Source organism: Clinocottus analis, unplaced genomic scaffold (genome assembly GCF_023055335.1).
Source record: "Clinocottus analis isolate CAN_PGR_092001 unplaced genomic scaffold, fCliAna1.0.p SCAF_2, whole genome shotgun sequence".
NCBI classification, from domain to species: domain Eukaryota; kingdom Metazoa; phylum Chordata; class Actinopteri; order Perciformes; family Cottidae; genus Clinocottus; species Clinocottus analis.
This window is the reverse complement of record NW_027175931.1, coordinates 8,494,426-8,510,512: the sequence shown is the minus strand read 5'-3', so window position 1 is coordinate 8,510,512 and position 16,087 is coordinate 8,494,426. Positions and strand designations below refer to the sequence as shown.

Here is a 16,087-nt window from a genome sequence, read left to right as displayed (position 1 = left end):
AGCTCCAGTTTTTTCCTACTGCTGCATTGACTGTTTATCCCTCTGCCTTTGTTCATAATCATCCATCCATCCTCAGAGTCTTAACAAGGCCTCTTACTCACACACACATCATCATCAACATCATCATCATCATGTGCATGTATGTGTTTATCAGAGGAAAGGGCTGCATGAGCATGAGTGTGTGAACTGTGTGTCCCGGTGGCATCCCTGTATTGTCTTCCACCCGCCTCCGCAGCAGGGGGAGACGTACAAGCAGCACGACGGCCGGCATCCCTCTGCGTGTGTGGTTCTGCATATGTGTCACACTGCCACCCACACAGCAACCAGGCCCTCCATGGCTGATAGCCTGGTGATGACTCATCACCACCCCACCGCCTCCTCATCTCCTCTCTGGCTCCTTCTCACTCCACCTCTTGTATTCTCCCCCTACTCTGTTCAATGTCCCCTGTTCTTTGTTTCTTTTATATGTCCTTCCATCTCTTCATCACCTCATCCATCCTGTCATCGGCTTCCCATCCATACCTCACTTCTCCTTTGATTCTCTTGTCTTCTGTTTTCTCTTCCGCTGCCTGTTTTATTTTTTCACTCTCCTCTTCTTTACTTTTTCTTCATCTAGTTATTTGTTTTCCTCCATCTATTAACATCTATCTCATCCAAAGTCTCCAATTTGTTAATCCCTCTTTTTACCTTTCCTGCTTTTTTCACCTCCCTCCCATTTACCTTCAACATTTACTCCCTCCATTCTCTCTGCCATTTCTCATCTTCTTAGTCACCTGTTCCTTTCATCCTTATTCCGTCTTGCATCCCCTTACTCAAGCTAATCTTTCTGGCATTGTCCCATGATCTTTACCCCGGGTCATAAATAAATTGAGTGACACACTGCCGAGTCACTGACTTGTCAGAGGGTCAGTGTAAGACAATGTTCATCCCGGCTCCAAAAGATAATACCCTTTTACTCATTGACTGTGAGAGACAACAGAATGAATCGCATATGTGACACATAAACACAAAGCCCAAAAAAGAATAGACATAATTCCCCTTCAGCTCCCCCTTTAGATAATAATATTCTAATTATCTTCTCTTTTTTTTCTTTTTTTTAATGTGATGTTCTTTGAAGTTCTCTCAGTCTCCGAGGCTCAACGTTGTGATGGTTAGTGGTTGCCCTCTTGTGGTTCCTATAAGACCTTACAACTAACAAATCAGCAGCCTTTCTAGTTTTAATACTGATCTGAATTTCCCGTCACCACCACCTCTTATACAAATTATGTATTTTCCTGGTAAGACTGCAATAGAAATCGCAGTAGAATATAGCTGTTAATACCACCTGCTGAGATCATGGAAAGGAAACATATGCAATTAAGTAGTCATTTGGCTCAAATGCTACAATAAAGAGTTTTGTTATTATTTTAAGATAAAAAGTATATAAATCAGTGAATTCCCCCAACCAAATCCCCAAAAATTAAAGTACAAATATTGAATTGTGTGCTTATTTGTAAAACGAGTTAGCCAATACATTTGCTCTCCAAGGAAAATTAGGTACAGTATAGTGTGTATTGTGTACATTGTGCGGTTCCTCATGTAATGACTATGTGCATAATCAACTGTCAGTAAACGCTCATCATGACTACTTTCCAAGACATTCCTTACAGTTTGATTTTCAGAGGGCATATTATGTACAGTATATACAATTGTGTGATTTAAGATTCTTGTTAGTGAGAAGTAAGTGAAATATTTAAAGGGCATTTGCATGAAAACAGACTTTGTTGTCCAGTCTTTCTCAGTGGTCACATGACGGTCGTACGGAAGTTTTGGCCAATACATTGTATCAATGTAGCCATAGAAACACCGGAAAAACATAGTTGTTAGCCTTAAAAAATAAAACGCCGCAACCTTAAATGACAATGTGTGATATGTATTTTGAAACGCATAGCCGGAAATGGTTAACTTCCTACACGCGAGCTTTACACTGCCCGTCGGCGAGTCGTTGCTGCCACTACTTTTCATCCGTGTGAAAAATGTTGTCCACTATTTCGCGTCGCAGTCGCTAAATTCACCTCAGGAGCAAAGACCCCAGCACATTTCAGTCGAACGCTTTTAAAGACTTGAAAAGGTAAGTGAGGGACACGAATTTCAAACTTTTTTTTTTTTTAAAGACAAACTTTCCCAGAACAGCTGATAAGAATAGACGCTATCTAAAGACCATAAAGCACAGAAAGATTGGAGTTGTTAAAACGGATAGCGTGTCGCGTTGTCTTGGTTCCACTCGCGCGCTGACCGTTAGCTCGACCTGCTGCAGCGGTGAAAAGAGCGTTTAACGTTTCCATATTAAAATCTCACCAAAACGTTTATGAATAGTCGTGTCGACAGCTCCACCCTGTTCAACTTTTTAGATTTATGTTACTAATTAATGTAGCAATAATGCCCGACCTTGGATAGTTAATATTAACTCGTTAGATGTTGTTTTTAAGTCGTGGGAGCGGAGAGGAAATGGGACCGCCTTCGACGGGGTTGTTTATCCCCAGTGGAATTCGTCATTTTTAAGCTGGATGAAGCATGGATCGATTGACTATTTAATATTGATGGTTTTTAACCAGACTTACACCTGTGGGGAATATAGTGTATCTTATGGCTCTTTTCGCCTCATTGTGATTTGTGAATGCGTTAGCAGGTGGACGTGTGACAGGTGGACATATAAGAGCATTTTTAGACTGAGAGCAGAGATTTCTACACTTTTTCTGAGGTAGGAAACATACACTACAGCCTAAACATCTAACTTACAGTATATTACACGAACCAACGTTGCTACTCATGGATGTTTATTTCTGCTTTAAAATAAAATGTCACAGTCTATATCACACACAAGCGCAGAGCTCTTGTGTGTGATATATGTTGAGAAGTGATAAGATGATATCAATAGTAACACTGTTTGAGTATGCCATCAGATAAGCTGTGATAGTTGTTCTAGGTGTATTTACTAATATGATCTGAGGTGAGTAGTTGCAGGGGGAACTTGGACTTTGAAAAACAGGACATGTTTGTGCAGTTCAGTAATCTCTTAACCATAATTCTGGAAGTAATGATGTCTGTACTGTTTGAACGGATACCATTCTGCTGTCCAAAACCAAAGCTAAAAGAGTCGCAGTGCAGCTAATGTAACTGTATTAGAGATGTTCAGCACATCTGTTAACCAGTTTATTGCTCAAAGGGCAACACAACAGAAATACCCATATGCCCATGAGAGACTGGCAAACGTAGCGATCAAGCAGTATCACAGCCCTACTTACCCTGTTTTGTTGTTAATGTTGTGTTGTTTTGTTTAAGGTACGGATATAAGTGGGATTTTTGTGAGACCAATTAATAGAGGCGCACTATGCTCAGTCGAGCCAATTCATATCTTGTTTTGGATGATTTGTTCTGGATATATGCTCTGAATTATTTATCGGCCCTTAAGTTGCAGCTGGAACTTTGTCTGTCTCTTCCCATCTCTATCTCTCTTCATCTCTTTTGTGTCTTTTTCCCCTCTCTCTCTCTCTCTGTTTCCTTCTCCGTCTGTCTCATACACTCACATGATTACTCGCTTCTGAATCACTCCATACTGTAGTGAGAGGAAGAGTATCTTACTCGTTCAGAGGACGGAGTGAGCAGCCTGGTGGTAAAATGACACAGAATGGCTAAATGGAGAATCCAGTTGTGCAAGAAGTTATATCTGGAGGCTGGGACTAAAATCACATTAATTAAGTTTTAAGACTACATTTTCAGAATTCAGTGATGAGTTTGTACTACGGATGCACAGATTCAAATGTTTAATCCCGATACCTGGGTTTATTGGACCAATATCTAATATCCGTATGAAATTAGTTTGACGTGGTAGAACTTATTTCATTTTTTTCCCTTTACCTTTCCATCCCAATTGTGAGTGCATTACTTTTAAAACACACACACAGTCAACCCATATGCATTATACATTCATGACTGATATCATTTCCAGTTTTTGTTGTAAGTTTGTGGTGCTGTTGAATAGAAAATCTAAATTAGGGACTAAATATTCAAAGCACTTTGCAGTTCCTCAACATTTTGTCAGATTTCTTGGTCCAATTTCTTGTCCAAGAGATTCTATGATGAGGCACTGTTTTTAAAGCGGTCCATATGGAGATGTACATGGGTGATAATTTCCAACATCTGGGTTTACAGAGTTGGCTCAAGTCTATAATCATATGTTGTCAGAGAGTCTACACTTTAGTTCAGGCTATAAGCAAAAAGGGACTTCATGAAAATGACTGTGTGAATGTAAAGTCAAGGGAATAAAACAAGAAAACCATCCATTAATATCCTTTACATTTCCTGCTGCAGTGACTTAGGAAATAGGCAGTTTCCTACCTCTAATATCTAATATCAGCTCACGCCCACTATGGGAAGGAAACATCATGACCCATGGAACATGATTTAAGTCTAAACCTTGTGTTTTTGTCACAGGCCGATACAATTGGTCATTGGTTCAATGTGGTCGATTTGGTGGGTTACCATGGGAAACATCCTCCTGTGACATGTGCTCACACACACACACACACACACACACACACACACACACACACACACACACACACACACACACACACACACACACACTTGTTCACTCACGGACATTGTTCAGATGCATTCCTTTACTGGCAGGACTGAGTCACCATACAGTTCTAATTGAAAGTGGGCTGAAAGCAGCAGTATGTCTAGTTGTGTGTTTATGAGTCATGTTCCATGTGTGTGCGTGTTTTTTTTCTTTTTCGCCCCGTACATTTTTTTTAAGGTTATTACCTTATATATTTGAGGTTCTAAGGAAAATTATTCTCTAGTGGCTACCCATGTAGCCACTGTTCTTGTCTCGGAGTAGCATAAAGTGAAGTTGCCTATAGGCAAAATGAAAAGCTAAAGGTACGCTACCTCCAAATTTCATTCAGTACCTGTTGCAAATTAAAATTGTGTAAGCGCTAATGAGACCACTTCATCCAGAATATCAGTATAACTAATGATGATAGTGTGTGTGTCTCGGTACACATATAATTTACAACATGACACTTGTGCAATGCGGTCAGTGTTTGCGATACACTGAGTGGGTATGTGTTAAGGAGAAATATAGTATTGCCTTTCAGCCAGTTTACAGTCATTTACACTGCATGCAGTGTAGTTTCCATTTACAGCATACTGTATTTCTGCTATCTAAGTAAGTAGAATATTTGTTTAAGTAGATGTCTCCGTATAGATCTAAACATTGTGTTGATATTCATGGATACATTTCTTGATTGACTGATGATCGCTTTTGCATAGAAAACTTGATGTAGGACATTAAAGAAATGTAAGAAATGGTTTAACATTGTTTACTGTGCCAGTAGCCAACATTTTGTTATTGTGATGATGCAGGTTATATCTGTTCATTCATAGATTAATGTCAACCTTTGTTTGTTAAGCACCCTGTATTTCAATTTACACAAAAGGCACTATATAAATAGTTCAAGTTTTGGTGGCAAGAAGTTATGGCAAGCACTACAAAGACACATTTTGTGCTATGTACCCAGTGGCACATTTTCTTTGAACTATGACTGATATTATTAAACCTTCACAGCGGTTGGCGCTACCTCAGAAGTTATATACCATTCCATACTGGTAAGTAACTATTGGCAACTAACTCGAGGCAGGTAGAGCAAGGCAGGTGCATACGCAGCTGACATTTTATGTTTGCAGCTATCGAAGTAAGGACATTTCCAACGCAGGGGAACCTGTCACATATAACTTAGCTTTCCATTACATTTCATTTAGCTGATGCTTTTATCCTCAGCGACTTACATTTTTGCTCGATACACTGTAGACACTGGAACGGGGAGCAATTATGGGTTAAGTGTCTTGCTCAAGGACACAACGACAGTGATGAGTGGCACTGGGGTTCGAAACACTGATCCTCTGATTGAAAGACGTACATGCTAACCACTGAGTACTTTCCGACTACATTTAGGCTAACATTGCATGCACCATACCCAAGCTATTTTATCGTACACCCATCCTAGCGCTCTTCAACTATAGATCAGAAATGAAGTGATGTAATATGCACAGACTCTGGCAGTGGAGTTAGAATAAAGGTCACAGTCCTACCTCGTCATAGCAGATAGCTTAGTAAAAAAATGAAAACGGTTGAGGATTATTTTTTTTAGCCTTGTGACATACAGCACACTTTTAGTTACACTATGGATAGTGTAACTAAAAGTGTGCTGTATGTCACAAGGCTAAAAAACCTTTTCTTAAACCTTTCACATATCTTTACTGTGTTGCATGAGAGCAGTAGATGAGGCTGGTCATGTGTTTTTGGTGTCAATACAATGCTATGTTGTTGCCTCATAATAATAATATATTAATGTGAGATAAAGTTTGTTAGACATCTTACTTTACTTGTTCTGTTTTCACTTAACATAAATTCGGTCTAAGAGGTAGATAATGTAGCGAAGGACAGGAAGTAAAATTGAGCCCGATGTCAGTCAGCCTTGATAAGCGCAAAGAGAGAACATTTCCTGGCTATCTGTTTATTATCATGTGTCAAATTGTGTTTATTAAGCACCCTGTAAATTTACACAAAGGGCACCATAGTTCCAGTTTTGGTGGCAAGATGTTATGGAAAGCACTGCAAAGACACATTTTGTGCTGTTTGTGTGTCAAATTGAAAAAGGGATATGAGTCTGAAACACAATTTCTGAGGCCCCCCCTGCCCTTCACACACACACACACACACACACACACACACACACACACACACACACACACACACACACACACACACACACACACACACACACACACACTGTTATTAGGTGAACACTTGTTTTAGAAAGTGTTACCAAATTTGACCAATGGTCCCCCACCGTGTGTTTCCCTCGTGTCGTGTGTGCATGTGTGCGTGGTGTGCCTGTGTGTCTGAACTTTCCTAGGCAACATAATGCCCCATTGTGATGGCAGCACAGAGGCCCTGTTATTGGTAGCTTTCTGAGTGGGAGGAAGGAGTGCAGAGAAGGATGGAGAGAGTGGAGAAATAAATTAATTGAAATGTGCAGAGAGCAAAATGCTAAAATAAAAGCTACGGAAAAACGAAGTTAGCAGGGGATGAACAGATAAACTGACTGTACAAAATGTATAAAGCAGCCACAGCGTTCAGGTGAAAACTTTGTTGATTTCCGCGGACAAAGGAATGTTGACAATTTTGAAAATATGCTTGTTTGACATTTCACTGACATTATCATTTTTATCTCTCTGCATTGAGTACAGACACAAGATCCAAGTTGTGTTTTGCGGAGCGAAGCACAAACACAGGAAGCAGGTCTATCAAGAGTAAAAAAGAGTCAGGTTTTGTTCAGAATTCGGACAGCTGACAATATAAATCTGAGACGCATAATTTACAATTCAGGTCCTTGATCAACCAAAGGATGTGGGCCATGACAGTGGGTCTTTTGGATGATGAACCTGCACTTTTTATTTCTTCAAAGTGAGGTTGTTTCCATTACTGAGACCATAACTAAAGGCGTGTTTGTTAGCTGTTTGGCCAGAAAGTTTAAACTAATTGAAGAACGTTTAAATACTAGTGGTAAGATGGGGTTTTCTTGTATATCATATCTAAGTGTTCAGTACAAGTTACAATGCTGTATATGTAAACACATTGAATGACTAGCAACATAGTAAATAAATGCTCCATAATACCTTCAATGCAGTTTTTACCCGATAATGAAGTTTTGAACGTTGTGAACCTTTTTTGCTGCAATATTTATATGAAATGCAAAACACAAATGTGAACTTACACATCGAATATTTTTGGCTCCTTTGTGCTTAAAGGATGAGTGCTAGATGTTTGTCGTGTACTATGCTGCAAAAAGGTTTAATGAGGACAATAAACCATCTATTCTAAAGGTTTATTCCGATGCTTAGAGATAAAATGTTCAAGTTTATTAACCTGCCTGTTAACCTGCCTGTCTGTTGCACAAAATCCCAATGTTGTAGTAAAAAATAAAAACTGCTGCACATTTTGTCACCTAAAAAGTTATCTGACATGATTGTATCTTGTCACGCCGCTATTGCAGCAGACTCTTCACCTAAAAACCATTGAACAGCTGCAGACTGCAGAACTCAGCTGCCCGACTGGGTGTTATTCAAAGAGAACGGTTTTCATTTGTATTTCTCACCCTCTATATTAGCATTTAACACTTGTGCCTCTTGATGTCACACCTATACACATGCCAAATAGACCAGGCTGATTCAGGGCTTTTCTGGACTATTGTGCTGAGGGGAAATGTGTCTCTGGTCAAAGATGCTGAGACCTACTGAAATGTGTGCATATGTTCAAATGTAACATTTTGACTTTTGTGTGTTTAATTTATCTCTCCATTAACGGTAAAGAGCAATCACACTAATTTCTGGTGTTTCTAAGTTAAGTTCCTCAATCCAAAAATAGGAACTGCATTTGATCACAGTGTAAGATTCACCATGAGTCCTTGTGCTCTGTGGTCTCTGCCCTGTCAGAGGAAACTTTTGACAGGAAATGTAATGCCATCATTTTAACATACATATGTTAGCACATCTCGGACTGGATTGCGTGGGTTACTGTGTGCTTGCTCAGCCTCCTCCAACCTCACTTCTAGCTCCCAAATCAGGTCCATGTAATATTTTAAATGTTGGCTATTTTGCGTAATCTGTTGCCGTCTTCAGTCAGCTGCTGCGTCTTTGAACTGCAAAAACAATGTGCTGTCCGCTTCTGTTTGTTTCACCATTAAAGTTCTAAAATGAATTATGCCAATTAAAAGTTTTGTTAATAGTAACATTGATTGTTTGACATGACATCATACATACATATTAATCAGCCTGATTCCAGTGTAGTTTAAGCTGTGTAGTTTCTTAAAAAAAAAGGCTTCCACTCTAAAATGTGTGTTTGTGTTGACGAAAGACTGTTTGTGGCTGGGAAATGAGCTGCTTCCCTTGTGGTCAAAAACACTAGGCAGAGATAATTTGTTGCTAAAAAAGTCAGTAGGTGTTAGATTAATGATTTTGACAGCAACAAAATGCCTTTTGGACGTATGGTCCAAACAAATTATACTGTCAGAATACATGTTTGCCGACTGTTTGTTGTCAAAGCTCTTGTTTATGTATCACTGCAGTCTTTACTGAGCTATCTGTTGCAGTCGAGTAGGTTTACCACATGTGACTGCGGACAGTTAAGGCCTGGTGGTGTGACTCACCTGCAAAGCTTAACTCAAATCTCAAAATTTCCAAAAGAACACTGTCAAGATATCCAATGTTCATATCCTAAACATACTGCATTAGAAAACCATAAACTTGAGTGGATGGCGCGTTACGAAAGTGCTAACGAAAAGGGGTCGGGAGGCATTTTGGGAAGCCAATCTTGAATCCACTTATGCATCTTTCAAGTGTGTGTTGAGAGATGTTGAGAGAATTGGGGGAGTCTCTGTGAACGTGCGGTGTGTGCCAACACGTGCTGTGTCAATTACACTTCCTCCCATAGTGTCTGTTGTATGTTAGTGCTACGGTACTGACTGCGTGTTGGCTGCTCAAAATGAATAACATATTTAACTGTATAATAAGTAATTCTAAAGATGTGTGTTTTTATGCTTCTACAGCACTGCAATTAGTTAAATAGGGGAATGCTGCTCTTAAATAGGGAATACAAATCTAACAGCAGTTTCCTTTTATGACACTCCTAATCAAATATGATCTGTGCAGTGACCTATTTGTTTTATCTGTTCACGCTGCGTATGGACACTAAAGTAAGCAGGAGTAACTTGTTGCTAGGGGATCTTACTGCCGAGGCCTTAACGCAACTTCCCCTTTTACCGAGGTAGTAGTCACCTGACCTGACAACAGTTTATCACACACAACTGTGATAGTTGACACTACGGTTTACAGATTATAAATATGGCCAGCTTTAGGATGTAAACTATTAATATATTATACATTTAAAGGACCAATATGAAACATTCACAACATTAATATAGCTGAATACAACTGTTTGTTATGTACAGACATAGTGATGTAATCAGAGAAGTCACTCTCCCTATGTGTGTGTTGTTATCCAAGCTTCTACTTTGTTGCTTTTAGTGCATGTTGTGCCCTGCTGCTTAGCTCACGGCCGTCACACTGCACTGATCTCAAATGCCAGTTAATGCTGATAACGCAGTCCCGACCAACAGCGTCGTCGCTGCGAAGGCGTAGCCCCCATCCTCCGGTTCACCCTCTGGTAAACACTTCTTCATGTTTGCTGTACATCCTACTGTCTGCAGTGTTGACAACATTAGCTACAAGCCACAGGCTCAGGCGTCGCCTGGTTGATTTAATCACCACAATTATTTTTGTACCTTTCGGACCACAAAACATTTCCCAATGCAGGATTTCTAAAATTAGTATAGTTTGTAGGAAGTATTTTTTTTTTTATCATCATGTCTATAATTGGACCGATGTGACATGCAATGATAATATTTGAGGAAGTAAAACAAAGTTTTCAGTTCATCAGGACAAAAGAGAGACCATCTTGCGATTGATCACACCAAATGCCAAAAATCCAAAAATGCCCACATCGTTCCTGCAACAGTAGATGTCTCATTGACTACATTTTTGACACAATGACTCGCACACAAACTCACAAGGTGAAAACAGTACCAGCGGCGCTGTCCTCTCTAATGAGATTATCTATTGAGAACTTATGAATGCTTTTCTTTAATTGCTACTATTGAAAACTGTTCATGTTCTTTTCTCTTCCACAGGTTGTCTAAGCCATGATCTGAGGTGTTAAATTCTACGTTTTCTCTGTGGACAAAACAGACTTGCCCTCCCACAAGCTGCACTCGCACACATCCGTCATGTCTCAATCTGAACCCTGTTTAACTGTGTGGGACTGGTTATGTGTTCTTCGCCTGGAGCAATATTCTGAGGCCTTTCGAAGCGCCGGGCTGGCAACATTACGACAATGTCGCAACCTCACACCAGATCAATTAGAGCGGATGGGCATCACCCTGCCGGGTCACCAGAGACGCATCCTGGCTAGCCTGAACAAAACACATGGTAACAGTGACACACAGACTGACACTCACCTTGTACAGTCTGAGAGAGATCAGAGAGTGGAGGAAACGGGACATGCAAAAGTGTTGCAGAGAGAGAGACCTGTGCCTATCCCGGTGGAAGAAAAACCTGTCCGAAAGGAAAGGGAGAAAAGAGATGGGGAGACATTGCGACCATTGCCCCGGGAAAGAGAAAAACCAGTGCCCAGAGAGAGACAAGTGCCCAGGATTAAGGAGGAAAGTGGAGAAGGAGGCGAGAAGAAGCCAGTTCCTGGACAAAGACAAACTGCAGTTAGAGAAGGAAAAGAGGAAGAGAGAGATGAAGAAGTAGATGGAGAGAGAGAGAAGCCTGTGCCCAAAGAAAGGACGAGGTTTCGCTTTAGTGCTCTAGTGGACAGTGACCCCAGTCCACTTGTCTCTCCAACCTCTGACACCTCCTTACCCCCTGTTCCTCCACGAAGCATCCTCAACTGTCCTCCTCAGCGCTTCAGCTCTCCCCTCTGCCCCTCACTTCCTGCTCGAGCTCCTGCCTCCCCCAAACTGGACAGACATGCAGATATAGCCCCACCTGTACATATCAGATCCCAGTGTTCCACCCCGACCTCAACCCCCACCAGCATCCCGACCCATACACCTCTCCACCCTCCCAACTTCCTCTCTGCTGAAACCCGTCCTCAGACATTAGCTATTCACCCACCTGCTCAGCATTTGGGGAGTGATGGAGGAAAAATAACTACATCCGTCTCCCCCACTGCTTCCCACAACAATGAAATAAATGCTCCACCTCTCCCACCAAAAGTAGGGGTGGTACCTAAAGGCCTTCCACCAATCCCACACCGGTAAGACTATTATTATTTTACGGATGTAGCTATTAATGTTTGAAGTTTGCTTAATGGCTTAGAATACTTGTTTATTTGTGTAGATATCTTTATTCTGGTCAGTCACTCAACCCTGTTTTTAATTGGGCCTTTCTGCCAAACAGGAAAGGGTTTATGATTTTAGTTTTTCAGCCTCATTAAAGAGTGAGTTTTAGGAATATGCTGTTCCCCTGAGTGTGTGAGGGTGCTCTATTAGAGGCAAAATTACAAAACTTATGTAAAGGGATGTTAATATGTGTTGAGAGTTATATTTACTTAAGAAAGGGTCAGTAATCTACCCTCTGGCAATGTTTGTTGGTTCTTGGAGGATTGTGCTGCCACCTATTGGACACGATGGAAACGTGCAAGTCTTTTCAACTTTCATAGCAGTCGAGACACTAAAACCTTTATTGGGGACTTTAAAACACTTCCTGAAACTAAAAGGCCAAAACACTTTACCTGATGGAGTGGACCTAAAGCTCAGTGGACTTTTTAAAAACTGAAATATTTGAACTGGATTCGCTGAGGGGTTTTCTATGAGCAAATTGAGCTGTGGAGCTTTGGTCTGTTTTGTGGTTGCTTGAGCACATGTGTGTGTTATTTTTCAAAGGCTCTGTGGTGACCTTGTCTCAGCTCGTATATTCTTACATTATATTTAATATCCTGTTTCTTACATGGTTTAAATGAGTCACACAGGCATTATTGTCTTTTGCCTGTTTTGCTGTTTGTGCACATTGATGTGTTTTGCTAAATGTGTGTCTGTAAAAAGCACCTAATAGTATCCTATGCTCTTTTCGTTGTGTGTCCCATCAATAGTTCGGCTTTGAAGTACTATGAGCATTGCAATCAATGCGTGTTCTCTGTGTTTTAAAGGGAAACTAGCTGTAGGAGAGGGAGGAAGTTGCAATGGAGAACAACACTGAGCGGTTAAAACACACAACACAACACAAAGTTCTGAGTTTCACAGGGAGATGGAGAGAGTGACAAATAAAGAGAGAGAAAGACAAAAGGGATTTGTTGCCAGGACTTAACGTCAGGCTTTTTGTAGCCTCTATTCACATTCTCTCTTATTGCTTTCTTGTTTCCTTGTCAGTATGCTTCTTTGCACTTCATTGCACTCGCACTTCTGGTTAACTGGTCATTTCCTCCTCCTTACGCCCCCACCACCCTGTTTCCGATGTGTATGAGTGTGTGTATGTGTGTGTGTGTGTGTTTTTTATACATTGTCGTATTTTCATGGAAGAGGACTTATTTTGAACATGTTGCTCTGGGTAAGATTGATACTAATGATTTCGCTCCTATTTTTTTAGTCGGCAGTTGTTTTTATCATGCACTCTCACCTTCTAATCCCCTCCTCCTCACTCTGTTCTGAGCCAGCGTTTTAAACAAGGAAGCCTTTCTTTATTGCTGTGTTCAGGATTTCTGCTGTTACACTTATTTTCAGTGAACCGGAGACTCTTATTTTCTGTTAATAGAAATGTTGTTTTGGGAGTTAAGTTAAGGGGACAAACACAGGTATTCGTGTGTTTCCTGTATGCCTGTGGAATACAAAACCAGTAAAATGCGTTTTTGCAAAGGCATACCTGGCATGTAGAAGAAAACTGCTCTTAGCTTAATTATTGTTGTTCAAACAGAGGTTATTACTCTGGTTATGTGTCACAGTATCGAAGAGGTGGTCTTAAATACCAAACTGCTACAATGTCTTTATTTTTAAGTGAAAGAAAGGAAGGCCATGCAATATACACATATATGAACACCACCATTAAAGGGTCTGTTAGATGTTGTCAGCTGACGGGGATAAAGTGTTGCAATTTGCCCAGTATACGTTCACATGAACACAGTGTGGGCGGAGAGAGGAGCGGTCATTGTTTCTTCTGCCTATTGTCATCTATGAGGTAGCAGAGGTCCGGTTAAATATAGCATCGAGCTAACGGCCCCTCACTCAGCACTCTTACTCTGAGAAAAGGGAGTAACTGTGTCAATGAGTCAGCTTCCCGTCATTATGTATTATCTTCTGGTCCATTATTAAACGAAGGGAAGGAATAGAATATGTGTTTGAGAAATTTGCCAGCAAACTTTTAAGTATGCTTTGCTACTTCATAAATTATCTTTCTCTTTTACAAAAAGTACAAAAACTAATTTATGTGTACATTGGACATGTAGGTATGCTGACCGCTAATGCAGCCATGGTATTACCACATTAAAGATGCCTCTGCACAACAGAACAGTTTTTTCTGTTTGTTTCTTAATTTTTGCCTTAGGCCGTCCAAGCGCTAACACGGCTTACTGTAACAACTACAAGAGGTGAAGTACAGTTGCGTGATTGTTTGAGCTTCGCTGAAATGTTCTGTTCATTTGTCAAACCTTTATTGTTGTGACTGTTGTGACCACCAAGTAACTGCTTTCTACTTGTGTTTCACTCTGGCATATTTACTTGTCACTTTGTTTCCAAACAAATCTTCAGTTCCGAGGTTCACATTTTCACTAGGTTTGGTGGTCTCGAGCTGTCTGCTGTAATATGTGACCAGTATCTGTGATGTCATTGCAAGGCTATAAAAGCTGATCATTATAATAATTCACAAGAGAGGGAGGATTAAAGAGGAACTTTCACAATGCTTGATGCATAAAAACCAGGCCTGTGTGCTCACTCTTGAATTTCCTGATTTTTGAGTGTAGATGTCTTTATGACTAACAAAAAATAATATATATATATATATATATATATATATATATATATATATATATATATATATATATATATATATATATATATATATTAATACTATAACTTCAAAATATACTATATTGAGTGAATACATTTTAGCCTTTAACAGAATATGTATAACTTAAGGATTTGATATCATAACAGTGAAGTGTGATTGTACGAAGGATATTGTAGATTATAAACGGGCCATTATTAATGGGCAAAATTGGTACAGAATACTTGCACTCATGTGTTGTGTGTGTGTGTGCTCACAGCGGAGCCAGAGGTATGCTGCATTGACATGAAGAAAGGTTCTTGCAAGATGAGGCAGGTTCAGACTTGCTTAAACCAGAAGTGGAGGGCGAGAAAACAATCAGAAAGTCAGGAGCAGAGCAGAGGGACAAAGGTTTGCCACAGCACAAGGATCAATTCTCATACCACTGAAGAAGACAAAGCAGCAATCAATAATGTGAACTGAATCAGGGTGCCAGAGTCATTTTTTGTGTGTCTTTTTCGTCATGCATTTTATAGTTATCACTATTAAGTTTGTTGCATGCAACTTTTTTTGTAGTTGGTGCCGTTTTTTTAATAGTTTTCAATATGGAATTGACAAGACAACACAGAAGGGGGATGTCAAAGGAGGACGGGCTTTCTTTTCTACAGAGGATGCATCGTGGGATTTTCGCCCAATCTCGAATTATCATGGGGACTGAGGAGTCCTCCCCGGTTGTCCAAACCGCTGTTGACCTGTATTGTGTCTCTTTATCCACCAGCTCCTCACCCACCAAGCTGGCCACTGATGAGATACAGAAAGACCAAACTCCACAGGTCCCTCCTCGCATTAGGACACCCCAAACTGCAGAAGACGCACATCAGCCGGCCCTACCTGCGAGGAGATTAACTCAACCTGCCTTTGAGTCCAGTAAGTAGTATAATCAGTATATCGTTCTTGCAAAAAATGTTGTTTTTTATGTCTTGATTGGATAGTGATAGTTGAGAGAGGGAGTGAGGTGAGGAACAACATGCCACAAAGATCCTCAGCTGGATTTGTACAGGGATTCATGGTCGGTGTCTTGACTACTCAGCCAAAACAAACTAAACATTATATTGAACCTACATTTCTGTGTGGTAAAGATAGGGAATACCTATCTGACTTTCATTACTTTTTGTAAATATCTGGTCAAATGCTGCTGAAATACTGTTCAACTAAAGTCTGTATCAGCACAGTATTTCATTTAACATGTTCATAAATACATATTCTTGTCTTCTTGTTTATTACTCAAGTACCAGAATTTGTAATTAAATTGGCAAAGGGAAAGTAGTGTTCTCACTCTAATTGTAATTGTCATTCCCATTACAGTATAGAAATTAACTGGGCTGTGAGTGTCTAAAACTAAGTAATTTAATAAAACTAAAAAAAGAGCCTTGGAAATGTT

At 40.1% G+C, this 16,087-nt stretch overlaps 1 protein-coding gene across 9 annotated transcripts in view; it reads left to right on the top strand.

The window, feature by feature from the left end:
• Positions 1–1,888: 1,888 nt before the first annotated feature.
• LOC137790320 (arf-GAP with Rho-GAP domain, ANK repeat and PH domain-containing protein 1) overlaps positions 1,889–16,087 on the top strand; it is a 41,664-nt gene continuing 27,465 nt past the window's right edge. For 3 of the 9 annotated variants that reach the window (XM_068584455.1, XM_068584450.1, XM_068584456.1), the window contains exons 1-4: positions 1,889–2,110; positions 2,666–2,740; positions 10,797–11,929; positions 15,425–15,573. In XM_068584455.1, the coding sequence (XP_068440556.1) occupies positions 10,893–11,929; positions 15,425–15,573 (1,186 nt within the window). In that variant the 5' untranslated portion in view covers positions 1,889–2,110; positions 2,666–2,740; positions 10,797–10,892. Of the gene's footprint in view, positions 2,111–2,362; positions 2,741–10,185; positions 10,274–10,796; positions 11,930–13,114; positions 13,219–15,424; positions 15,574–16,087 lie in introns of those variants that run through there. The other 6 variants (XM_068584453.1, XM_068584451.1, XM_068584452.1 and 3 more) reach the window with 6 other exon arrangements.